This window comes from Tigriopus californicus, chromosome 4 (genome assembly GCF_007210705.1).
Source record: "Tigriopus californicus strain San Diego chromosome 4, Tcal_SD_v2.1, whole genome shotgun sequence".
Lineage (NCBI taxonomy): Eukaryota > Metazoa > Arthropoda > Copepoda > Harpacticoida > Harpacticidae > Tigriopus > Tigriopus californicus.
The window spans coordinates 5157019-5170721 of NC_081443.1; the positions used below are offsets into that span (position 1 = coordinate 5157019).

General features: G+C 40.1%; 1 protein-coding gene across 1 annotated transcript; it reads right to left on the reverse strand.

Moving 5' to 3' along the window:
* Positions 1-536: 536 nt before the first annotated feature.
* On the reverse strand, positions 537-9720 carry LOC131879266 (1-phosphatidylinositol 4,5-bisphosphate phosphodiesterase gamma-1-like). Its single transcript, XM_059225538.1, has 14 exons — positions 9248-9720; positions 8919-9077; positions 8129-8844; positions 6216-6482; positions 5830-6148; positions 4371-4735; positions 4119-4307; positions 3652-4038; positions 3433-3582; positions 3191-3370; positions 2687-3127; positions 1076-1404; positions 874-1010; positions 537-813 (listed from the first exon to the last, which is right to left on the reverse strand). The coding sequence occupies exons 1-14, from the start codon at positions 9288-9290 to the stop codon at positions 650-652; spliced, it is 3846 nt and encodes a 1281-aa protein (XP_059081521.1). The 5' UTR covers positions 9291-9720; the 3' UTR covers positions 537-649.
* Positions 9721-13703: the final 3983 nt, after the last annotated feature.

Below are 13703 nucleotides of genomic sequence, written 5' to 3' on the forward strand. Positions count from 1 at the left end.
ATTTTGGTAGTACATATTACTGAAATTTTTCATCTCTTGAATTTTCAAAGTCGGAGTTTCGGAGTCAAGAGTATAACGAGTAACACCAGGCCATAATAATAACCAAAAGAGCTGATCTATAAATGTTCATTAGAACAGATAAAGTATGAATATGGCCAGGAGAGCGCTCGACGCTTGACCAAAAAGTTTTTTTCAATCTTGGGTAGTAGGAAAAATTGATCACCGTTGGTGATAACAGTCTCATTCAAGAAGAAAAAAGATAATATAAAGGTCAGTGTAAGAATCATCAATCTTCTATTGATAACATAAAACAAAGAAACCGTGCATTTAATCAGAGACAAAAAAGAAATTAGACGTCTGTGATTGCCTAAGGTTGTACTTTTTTAGGGTAAGAGTGTTTCAGAACCCAGGCGATTCTCCTCCACACATGTTTTAAATTTCCACCCCTATACACACAACTGGGTAGATTTGAATATACTTACGTTAACAGCAAATCTTGGCATACAGCTTAAAATCTCCTTTAATCAAACTTAAAGTCTAATAAAATGACACTCTTTATTGAAACAACGCAAGTGTTAAATGGGTTGCAGATTATGACAATATTTTGAATCAGGTATTCGCATTACTCATTGTAAATACCGAAGAATTTCTATCCTTTGGGCTTCGGTCGATTGCCCGGAAAATCGGCTAAAGCGGTTTCAATTAGATCCGCCTCTCCAAAATCAGATAACTCCGCTGAATCAGAAGCTCGTCCTTGATCTTTACTTACGACGTTTTGGCCGCAGCTACGCCTTGTTGCATGAATCAAGAGGGCTATAGAGAGAATGGATTAAAAAAACTGGAGAATGATATAAGGACTTGGATAAAACCTACCGGAAAGTTCTAGGTCTTCACTGAAGGCGTTTTTGAGAGGAATAGAACGGAATCCAGTTCTCATACATTTCAACGGAAGAGTGAAATGGCCCAAAAAATTGGGTTCACCAAACATATCTACATCATAAACAACAAACCTACGGAGACGCAAAGATTAAGAGATAAGATTTTGAAGGTTTGTATTTGCAAAGTTGATACTTACCTCAGTAAAGCTAATTCCGGGTTGAGTATTTTGAATTCGAAATATTCATTCCAAAAAGGATTAAACCCATTGTCGCTAACAGTTTTGGTCTTGAATTTGGCGTTATCATATTCAGCACCGCATATTTCAACCTCGACAAAGGGTGAAATTATACCCCTTCCACTTTTTCGGCTGAGGTGACGAGCAGCTAAGATTTTGATCCCCAAGAGAGCCACCTCTTGTCCAGATATAGATCGTGCGTCATAGGGCGAGTATTCCTCGTTAAACATGAACTCAGGTCGCAACACATAACCACAATTACCATTCTGCATGAACTTCGCACAATTTAACTGCAAAAAAGGGAATATGTGCCGTTAGTCGACATGTCGGGCATGTTTTTCAGGGGGAACTGACCTAACTTTCAATACAGTCAAAGCAATAAAGAATCAGAGAGTACTTCCTAAGATTTCAAAAGTAAATTATTACAATAGAAAATTTACAAGCAGCAAAAATAAGTCCAAAACGTCGTTTACAACTCAAAAGCATATTTGATGTGTCAATGAGTAAACCATTGCAGTTTATCAATAGAAATATTAAATGAACAATTCCTTTTCAGGACGAATGACCTGAGGCCTGTTTTATAAAGCTCTTACCTCGGAGCTAGGCTCTTGGACGTTAACCGGTATGAAAATATTCTGCCGAAAGTGCTGAGCGGATGCTCATTCTGGGTAACGTCCAAGCCTTAACTCAGAGGTACGAGCATTTAAAAAGCCGCCTCTGAAAATTCAATTTCATCCTTTCACAAAAAGCTACTAAGCTAAAAAGGTCAGAAAAATTGTGGCGACTTCACCATTACTTTTCCGCTTCGATGTCCAAATAAGGAGGCTCTCACGGAAGTCACTCCATGAGTTTCCAGTTACTATAGACTTGTCAAACTTGAGCTTGTTCGAGAATTTCTCCTTAGGTTAAAAAAATACCATGAAGAACCTCAACGACGTTAATTCTGAGACTTATTTGTTTGAGGTATTACATTCATCGTGCTGTCCTCACAATTTAAAGAAATCATGTCAAAAATGCCCCCTCTTCAGATGGAAGTGCAGAAAAATGGCCCAGATTAATAATCGCGAATATTTTCGTGGCTAATCTCCCCTTGGCCGCTCGACAGCTTTGCTCTATGGTCCAACCAATCGCAGTTGAGAATTTCAGGTGATTTAGAATTCGATTGGTTGAATAAAGGGGTCAAGTGGTTAAGCGATGAAGCGCATAAGCCACCAAAATATCACCTAACAAGATCGTTACAGTACTTCAGTTTGACAGTATCACAGTGCTTGAAATGTACCTTGAACTAAAGAGGGGATTAATTCGCCTAATATCCCCTCTAGTGTACGAATGTACGAACCCAAACAAACAAGTTTCAGAAATGCCGGCGACGAGGTTTTGTGCAGGGGGTTCTAACCCGGTTACGAAATTGTCGAGCGAACCATAGTTTGGCAAGTAATTTTGATTCTTTGGGCTGCCTTCAACAATAAGTGGTAGAATTTGACATCAATTCGAAATAAAACAAGCCAAAGACTAAAAGAACTTGTAAGAAAATGAAGCGAATACATAAATTGAAATAAACCAAATAAATACCTGCATTGGTTTGTCACCCGTTTGAAAATTAAGAGCAGCCATTTGCGATCCCATGTTCCACATTGGCATGGGGTTGTAGTTGGACGAATCTACACGTTGGGCCTTTGGGTAAACCCGACTCAATTGAACTGTGTGATACCAATTGAACATTTGAATGCTGTCAGGTCCGGCAGCTACGAGTTTTTCGGCCTTTGTCTCCGGGAACGAAGACATTTCGGTGTGATTTCTTTCCTCTCGACGCAAACATCGCTCATGATTGAATACTACAGACCGGCAATAAATTACCAAATTTGAGAGTTCGCGAGCAATCCGCATGGCTCGTTCTTTCCGCCGATTTTCATCTTCCCTGTGCGAGGCAGACACTGCCGTTTCTCTGATCTTGTTGGCCCAATCACTGGCTTCTTGTCTGTTTCGAGTGGCCATTTGAAACGTTTTTTTGTTCTGCAAGTCCTCCAATTCTTAGTCTTTGGTATTATTGTTGCATAAGGTGTAATAATCACTTACATCAAATACGGAATCTGGATTAGGGCATTCGATTCGCACAATCCACTCCAACGTAGGATGTGGCTCTGGGTTGAGGCTAATGGTTACTTGAGCTCCTAAAATGTCAATAAATCCTTTCTGCAAGCTTCCTAAAGGCATCTGTTCATTATTGAGATCATCAACTTCGGTGGAATCAACTTCCTGAAATGTCAATAAGAGTATTCGAGCCATTGGTCTGGTTAAGCCCAATTTGAAATATTTACCACAACAAAATTGGCTGGAAACCATTGCTGTCTACGACCATTCAGATCTCCACGCCACCATCCACATTCCTGTTTATTCACATTGGTGATTACGTCGCCCTTTGTAAAGGAATGTTCATCATTTTTGTTGGCTTTGTAATCATACATTGCCTGAAAAAAGTGCAAAGACACACGTTATCTAGGTATGATCGAGGCAAAAGTATCTGACTCAATAATCACCTTAACATTTATATTTGAGGTGAAATTGGAAGGGTCCATGTAACCTGAAGAAGCATACACTTCGTCTGAATCCATGAGTCCATTCAAGCCACGTTTGGATAAGACATCTTGATTAATTGGAGTGGACAGCTTGACTGCCCGGTAGAGAGGATGCTTTTCGTAATATTTGATCAAATCCACGAGACTTTCAAAATGCAACAATCCAATCGTGTATATTCGACCTTCCCTTGTTATTAGGCAATGTTTGATTTTCCGTTCAGCTCGGAATGTGATGGCAAATGAATTCGAGACACGTTCGCCAATGCGAACCAAGAAAGCACCCTCTAAGGAAACACGCGAAAGCATTTCTTCAGCCTGTTGTCTAGAGCAGTTTGCGTGGTACCACGACTGATATTGAAACATGGAATAGAAATCAGAGCTAGAGCTTAAGTTGACCATACAGGCAAATGCGCTTTCTATTTCTTTACCATTCCTTCATGCTGATTAGGAGGAGGAACTGCTCGTCCCAAGATAATCGAGAATTTAGGTGAAACAACTGGGTTCGTCTGATAATGTGTGATCAAGGAATACAACGAGTCGAAAAAAACTTGATCCACCAGGTAGTAACGAATATTACCATTCTCCTGTTGACGAGATTTGATGGGGACATGCCACACCTGAGCAACCCAAGAACCATTATAATCTGTTCGTTTGAACAGTAATTTATCTGAAAATATTACCCGTCCTTTACGAAGAAAAGATAAACTGTAATCTCCAATGAAGGTTTGACTCTTTCGAACGATGAAAGTGCCATCACCCATGTGAGCGTTATCCATCAGCATTTTCTCAGCTGTCTCCCTGCCTCGCTCAAGATTGCCGTGGAACCAGGCCTCGGAGAAATGTAATTCTGACAGATCAACGCCACCGGGAGCACTCTGAGCGGATGTATTCGAGACCATGGACGAATTACGAGTCATTCCACTTTCATTTGAAAGACTGTCTCCGTCACCATCACCATCACCTTCTTCTACCTCAGTCTTCACTTCTGAATAGAAGATTTTGTTGTGCGTCAGTACAAAGAAGTGTGATTTCCATTCCATCTCATCTGAAAGGTAAAGTATCCCTTGCATATATAAGAATTAACTTTGGTTTAAAGTTTATAGGTTTTTCTTTGTCTTGGCGCCAACATATGCCAGACGTTAACGTTTCATGGTTGAGCACACGTAAGAGGTTAAGCTTTTGGAGGCCTAAGAAGAGCATGCATGGTTCACTTGTATATATGAGATTTGACAGAATCATACGTAGAGGATTAAAAGTGAAATTTGATTTCATTCGAACATGTTGATCTAAAAGCCCACATTTGAAAATATGCATAAATCCCTAAGAAGCACCAGACTGGGAATCGAAATGAGAACCCTTCTCAAAGTCGACTGATCATCCCCCATATTACGAAGAGCAATGGCACGAATTTAGAGGCAATTTCATTCTCGGAGGTCGAATGGCGTTGGGCAGTCGCCTTCATCAAACTTGTTGAAGGAGAATTTCCAGGTACTAATTGAACAATGGACTTCATTGATTTAATTAGCCTGGATTTCCGAGGGCTTGAAAGGGCTCTCAAAACGCACGTTGAACCTCTGCGGTGACTAGAAGGGACAAATCTCATGAACACTTTTGACCCACCAGGACCATTTTTATTGCAAAAGCGTCATTGCGAAGGAACAGAACCCCCAAATAAAGTAATACAAGACCAACCGCGGGATTTTTCAAAAAGTAAATCAATTATATATTCATATTCAGTGTTCAGTGTTTTAATCTATTAATCAGAGTTACTTTTAATGATGTATCTTTTATCAAAGCTGGTCCTTGTGTTGTTTCCAACAAAGAAAAACGAAAGGTGTTGTGTGTATTACTGTGTGCTCCACTTGAAATAAATAAGAAACCTTGACGTGCACTAGAACTGTGCACATAAAAGTGCAAGAACAAAATGGAATCAAAAGATTTGAATACCATTCTTTAGCAAGATCTTATTTCCCAAAAGGCAATTTGTTGAACACGTTTCCTGGAGAACGTTGCAATCAAAAGTTGGTATCTAATCTTATGGTTGGTTGCGGACTTCGGCAAAAAAGCGAATTTATAGGATTGGTACTGAGAGAAAGAAATGCCTTTTCATATTTTCACAAAAACTCGACTATGTCCTACCTGGATCTTGCAAAAATAGAATGCCACTCTGCACCGAATTAGAGATATCCATCCCATGGACGTTGTCCCCAGTGACATCAATCGATATCTTGGTATTTTCATCAACGCCTTCGGGTAATTTCTTGTGTTTGAGTATGATTTTGCGCTTCATTTTTTCCGGTGAAGGGAGAATCTTTTCATTCTTATCAATGGGAGCAGATATGAGCATATCACCAAAGACGTCTTGAAATATCTGAGCCATCTTTCTTTGTTGAGCCAGAGAGCAGTGGTCCTCGATTGACAATATCAGTGGATATTGAGAAGTCACAAAGGCATGCTCCTATACAAGTAAAATAAAATTCAATAACAAATTCAATATCGATGTATAGTATTTATATGAGCTTCACTTGGATGGTCTTGACAACGTCGTAGAATTTTATCTTGGACGTGAGAGTGTGGCCGTGGTAGATAAGTGGTCCGTCCGGCCCATCCCAACAATCCAATTCCACGGATCGGCAACCCATTCTTAGACATCGTGCATAGGCTTCGACTGAACTTTCCGATGAGATTTGGTCACCAGTAAGATAAGTGTTGTGGGATGAAGAAATCCAGTAATGCGAAAGGGGTTTTGACATGTCATTATTGATGAACGCATGTCTAGTCAGATCAAAAAGCTGTAATTGAATATGTAATGAAGGTATTGATCGTAAAGGATGAAGAGAGAGCAGTTTAACTGAAAAATTACAACGAGAATTGCACCAAAATGAGACTGAAGTTTAGTAAAGACTCCGTGCTAATGGATGTTACCCGATCGCTGAATCAAGTGCTATGCAAACTTTTGCAATTGTTCAAAAAGTGGTGCTGTTTTATTGACAAACAAATATCATAAAATAGAGCTTTAGGCCCAAACAATGGGTTTATTTGCCATGGAAAGAGTTCAGTGTTTGTCTTGCTTCATGATTTGTTCTCTTAATCTGTTCACTTTAATATAGTATTGTTTTGTACCGTAATTTTAACAAACAAAATATCCCCTAGCTCGTGCATTTTTTTCAATAGGCCTCAAACCGATCCAAAGAGCTACAGTGAGTGAATCAGAGAGTTTAGGGTTCTGCCCAACTTAATTGGCCGATGCAATTCGTATAAAAGGCATGGAAATATCATTGGTATTGTTTTATGGTATTGAATTGGTAAAAATAAGTTTGTTTCCGACAAGTTTCCACCCGATATTATCGTCGTACATAAATAATCTTTCACTTATATTTTCAATCACTTAACGCTATTGTCAAACAATATTCGTATTCGTATGTCAGTAGAAGGGATTTTTTTCTTGACCGTTTTGACTCTTTAGCTGTTGCTTTTTGTTCTTTTTAATAATAGGTTAATGAATATCAAAAGATGACTAGAGCTGTTTTCACACGGCATTGGAGGTAAAAAGTCCAACAGTTGCTATCAAAATTCCAGTTACACTCGCAGCTAAAATAAAAGAATGTACTGTTGTGTAACATTTCAGATCAACATAATTGCACAATTGAAAAAGACCACTTTTCAAGTGGCGAAACCTTTGGACGGGTTTCAGAATTGATGTAACTCATTTTTTAAAGTTTCAGTTTGAATTGGGCCGTCTAGCTTGGGCCCGGGGTCCTAAAAGCGTCAGATTCCGTACAGCACTTTGATATCGGCTAGCTGTTCAGTACCTTTTACCACCATAAGCAGGATAAGAAGATGTAAATTACTTCTTGTCCAAACGGGAAGTTAGCAACCACAATGCACTCTCATCAACACGTAACATAAGCATGAATGTGCTTTATTTCCCGGTATGAGGTAAACTTCTAATCTGTTGGCGAGCTTTGGCTGAAACGTTGGAAATACCACTTTGAACAATTCCAAACGAAGCAACAACCCCTTAAAGACATGCCTGGAAGCTAGCGTAAGTAACTAAACTAAGGACGACTTTACACGAGGAACGAAAACCGAGGTTGAATCCGGTTTGAGGATTGAAGTAGGACTAGTGCTGGGGAGAGTCTTGTTGATAGACTTGAGTTCAGTGAAAGACTGGAGACCTCTGCTGGACTCAAGCCTTTTGCCAAACTCGCCCCAGCACTACTCCAACTTCAATCCTCAAACTGGATTCAATCTCAGTTTTCCATTCTAGTGTAAAGCCGCCCTAAAATTTCTGGGACCGAACTGAAAACCTTTTTTTTTCCCCCTGCAATGTTATTTTTTTTTTAAACGTTAAACTTATAAATTTGCATGTGATATTTATGGTCATTTCTAACACCTAAAGGGAATGCAATTCTCATCAATGTCCACGTTAACGTACTTGATTATCCTTTGAGAAAAGCCAATCCAAGAATTCAGTGGTGTGAAAATAGGGCTCATGAACATGACGTGATGAATCTTGAAGATAGTTCATCATTTTTTGGGCAACATTGTTTTTGTCTGAGGCTTCGTTTTGCTCATGTTCCAAAAACAAATGAAACTCGTCTAAAGTAACATGAGTACCGTTTGAGCTGAAGGAAGCGAGACCTTCCTTGAAGAGCTGCTTATCGAAGAGCACATCTTGAAGAAGAGCACAAAAATCATCGAAACCAATTTCACCCGAGTGGTTTCGATCATACTGAGAGAACTTTTCTTTGAGGGTAGACGTTGCCATCTTACAGCTTATTTTTTGCATGAATTTCTTCAAATCTGACAATGTTAGTAATCCCTCGCGGGCTGGAGATTCCATTTCATAAAACGCTTTGCGGAACCAACGCTCTTGGTGTAGTCTATTAGAGGCTCGACGAACATCTTCCAGAAGATAAGCGATGCCTTGGCATATTAGGGGGCATTCGTCAGGATAAAGCGTTAAACATGATAGGGACTTGAGATTGAATTCCGAGCCATAAAAGATGACGAAACAGCGTTTTTTACTGTCCAGAGGTAAATCTTCGGCCCATCGGATAAAATCTTTCGAATTCTTGGAACCCTGTCGAATCTCCCGAATTTCACGAATGTCCACAGCCCCATCGAATTGATTTCGATGCAAGTTCCCCCCTAAAAGATGGAGTGCCCCGGTCAGAAACGAGTCTCAGAGCAGCCCTTGAAACGCTTGAATTTCTCGACATTACCTGCCATCAAATTATTGGACGACGTCTGACCACTGTGAACAGACGGGAGAATACGAGACCATGTCAATAGTAGGGTTTCCCGACGAACTGCCAAGAGCTTGCGCTCGGGCTTTTTCTTCCAATGAAATCGAGACACGTACAGGCCCCGTTCTAATTTACCTTGATGCGAGAAGGAAAAAAAGGAACAATCAGTAACCCTGAGGCCAGAAGAGACCCAACGAGGTCACCAAGGGCCGGTAGACAACCCACGAATAATGAAAACACGGGACGGACTGGCAACGGACTGGATTGACGTCAAACAATCATCCGTCAAACTAGAAATCACTTACCTATGGAGACTTCCCTTTCGCTTAAAAAAGAGTTGGAACCCATTATTTTGGTGAGGGCGAGGGGCTAAAGCGAGGCCGTGTCAAAGTTGAGTTGATTTTGGGCTCTGAGGTTGGCGTAAGGTCTCTAGGGCACTGCGATATTCCTAATCAGACTGCTTCTGGCCATATTAGTAACAATGGTACATACACTCGCACACCAAAAGCACGTTAATCACTGGGTTCCTTCCTCGATTAGCTGAATTTTCCAACAAACACGACTAAAATCAATACAGCCTACTTCTTAGGAAGAATGAATCAAAACAATGCATGCCAGGATGGAGAGGAGAAGGGAGAAGGAAGGGGTCATGAAAAGTGAATGGCTGTCACTAAAGAGGGTGTGTAGGACGAATTGAACCATGTATTTGTGTTTGACAACCTTATCCCTGACCAGACACCACTACACCACTACACCAGTACACCACTGCAGGAGAGAGGAGAAAACATAGATCAGATCAGACACAGCGGTTGAGCTTATCTCAACAGAGTGGAAAAACGTTTGGGGGCGGTCTCTTGCACCTTAGCAAACCAATTTCATCGACATTCAAGACAAAGAATGCTTAGGTTGTAATGAAAAGGCACTTGTACACCCAAATGGACTCTTTATTTGAATCTGTGCATATCTAAATGGATCAGATCAGTCTTGGTTTCTATGGCAGATTCGTGCAATGTTGACATAAATTCAGACTAGCATTAAGGGTGACGGGAACGTAAAATTCAAAACATGAGCTTGAAAGACAGTTGCAATTCAGTGAGTATGATTACTCTCCTCTCCCTCCGGACAAATAAACGGGAAAATACCAAAATTCGCTCTCAGATGCCTGTCTTTAATAGGTCGTTTATCACTGAACAATTTATTACTGAACTATTCTGATACCATAAATACATCACCAACATTTCGGAGCGACTTATCAAATCCTATAAGGGTATATCTACTTGGCTTACTTTCATATATTATTTGATCGAACAACGAATTAGAGTGAGCAGATCTAGCTAGCCCTTGGAAAAAGGGTTAATCAGGAATTTTACTCAAAAAAAGTCCGTTTTAAGGGATACAAATGAATCAACACCTACATACTTCCTACGAATGTTTGAGGGGAACAAGTTGAGTAACGAAGGTGCCCGAAAAAAAGAGAGATGGACTTCATTGCTCTAACTAGCATGGATTCTCGAAGGCTTGAAGGTGATCTCAAAACGCATATTAAGCCTCTACGGTCACTAGAATTGACCCTAAATCCTGGGTTGGGACAAAGCTCATGGATGCTTTTGAAGACGTACAGTATCAGATACCTTTTGTACCTTCTCTGAATACTGTACAGTCCCAACATTTTTAGCCTCTCACAATATGAGAGCTCTCTCATACCTTTGATGTTCCTGGTAAAACATCTTTGGACTTGTTCAACCTTTTGCAAACCTGCTGAACTAATTGGAGCAAAAATAGGTGGAGCATTTTCAAGATGTGGCTGAACAATCGACTTGAACAGAATTAGCATCGTGACACTATCTCTGGACTTAACCGTGAGATATATCCAACCACATGTTTGAAAAGCTCTGCCAACTTTCTACTGGAAATGCTCACACTCTCAATTATCTTGGAGAAATACATCTAATCCTTCATGAACGAAACCTGCTCAACATTTTTACCTCCATTATCTACGAGCGGAGTGTTTAGTGGCGTCAGCCCAAAGAACATAGAGAAGAATTTCCTTCCATTCAAGACCATGTTACACTCAGCAACCCAAGAGTAGATTTGATTTATGACGTCTATCAGACAACCGGAATTCTGACTCTTCCTACCGCAAAATAATTGACATTAACATTACTTTTAACACAAAGCTTCTGAAGTGGAGCAATGAATACATTAAATAGGAGAGAACCTACGAGTATAATGCAGCCCTGAGGAACTTGACATCATGTGCGTCACTAAGGGATCCCTCCGGTTTAACTAATTGGTTCCTAGCACAAATGAAACTTCGTAAGCAATTGAGAACCATGCATTGAATCCCAATCGCATGGAGCCTTTTGAATAAAAATCCATGATCTACCTTGTCAAAGGACTTGGCAAAGTCCAGATAGACACATCAACTGACTCATGACTCTCTAGTTCCTCAAGATCAAGGTTCCTCTATATCTTCAATCAGTTGGGTAAGCGTGCTAAAATGTGCTCGGAACCCATGCTGACTAGAAGGAATGACTTCCTGGACTAGTGTAAAGCCGTCCCTAGCCAGTGATGGCTAGCTTCACTGGCCAGACGAGATTCTCCCTTCGACCCTAGCACTCCAAATACCAAGAAAAGGAAAATCATTTGAAATGAGATTGTTATTCAAGGGAGTAATTGTGATTGGGGTTTTGAAATTTGAGGGGAAAACCATTGTAGTAGATTAGATTGGAAACCAACACAAAATAAGTGTGCTTAATTCTAGAGATGCTTCATGAAGACACACTCCTGCTTTTGAAGTGAATGTAACAACATCAGACAAATTGAAATATCGATCATCCATTGTTCAAGAAACACCAGGGGTACTGAAACACTTAAGCAAATTCATTTTCTTCGACAAGAAAAAAAAACATGCAAAACATAATTCCCAGGACTCATCCATATGACATGGCCAAGTCTCCTATTTTTTGAATATGAATTGAATTGCACACCTCTTACATGTTATTTCCAGTTTTTGATAGGAACTTTTTCTATTAACATGCCTAGGTTTTAAGCCTCTTGGACAGCAAATCTAAATTATTCTTGTTTCAGGATTTCTTTTTATCAATTATAACCTCCAAAATTCCAAATTGGCAACTAGTGCGTCCCCGAGACTGACGTGATAGTACATGATAATTTGATTCGTAATTGAAAATATATCCAATGACAACAAGGAATTCATATCCTATGAAAGAAAAAAAGACTCGGAAAGTGAGAAAATAAACAGTGAAATATATTTAAGTTGGCAATTCATGTCATAGAACGGTTAACAACTTTTGATCCATGGAGCACTTTCATCTTCCAATCTAACCTCAGGCTACGGGATCAGAGAGCCAATGCTCTCAGCGAGTGATTGTTCAGGAGTGACGGATCCGGAAAGCCGTTGCGAGATTGAAATCGTTGGCCAAGTTGAAAACGAAATCATCAGACTTTTGCATTGACTGAAAAGAACAAATTAAGGCACTAACTACTAATTGAGGTTCGGAAACTCCTTTTACGTTGACTTCTGTGGCAACACTTTCATTATCAAAATTCTGACCAAGAACAATCCCAGTCAGGGCCGCCAGATATATTCTTGGATTCCAGACAATGCGATGCTAAATTACTATCGTTCCTATCTGCGCTACCCCAATGGAATATTTGTGGCATCTGCTATCTAACGATATAAAGTGTCACTAGAACCTATGAATAATAACAAAGGCCAATTCACCTGGAGGATATAAACGTTCCTAAGGATCGCATTTCCAAGCCGCAACGTCAACATGCTGTACTGCATTCCACAGATTCTGCAAAGATTCACCCGTGGGCTTCCAAAAGTGCTGAAGCGAGTCAAAAGTCAAAGGACTCGTACGAGTCCGACTTTTGCCGGATTCGCAGAGTCCGGACTCGAACTTGGAAGGGGAGTAAAGACTTTTATTACGGTCGGGTCTTGCAAAAAGACTCGTCTTGCGAAATTCTACGAAATAATGAAAACGAAATTCTTGGCGAGTTTTCTCCCAAATCGAGTAAAGTACTCTCGTGCACTCGGGTTCGAGTCCGGACTCGCCCCAACACTAGCTTCCAGTGATTCGTACCTAGGTCACCCAAACTTATGCTGGAACGAGTCCAGGTTTGTGTCCAAATGCACTCAAAGAAAAAACTCTTTTATCATTCGAGCGTATTTCTACGTTTTCCCGCACTGGATAAGCATAAACAATGTTTGATTTTAGTTCTATCACAAGCAGGTGGCACCAATTCTGAACATAAGCCATTGATAGCCATGGGATGTTGGCTTAAGGAGGTTTTGCCTTTTACTATCATACTACCACTTTTTGGCCCATTATTGTTTATTGTAAAAACACTCTTGGACACCTCATCCACACTTATTTTACAAACATAGTGAGAGCATTGAAAACCGGACACTATACATTTTTCTAGAGAGTAAGCCTTTTTCAACAAAAGTAATCATGTATTTGGTTACAAAGCCAAAGTATTTGCTCTGATAGGGAGAACTTTTAGTCCAACTACGAAAAGCTTTGAGGACCTCGCTTCAAATGTGATGCGAACTTTCGAGACCTTCAAATGTTTGTCTTCGCTGTCCAAAGTAGTTCCCATCATTTCAAATTCATCGGTTGACCTCTTTGTTTAAAAATGGCGGAAAGAGTTTCAAATTTGGTTCAAAGTCATTTTTCTTTGGAGACAAACAATTCAAATCATGTTTTTTCTTTAGTACCAAAGCAACTC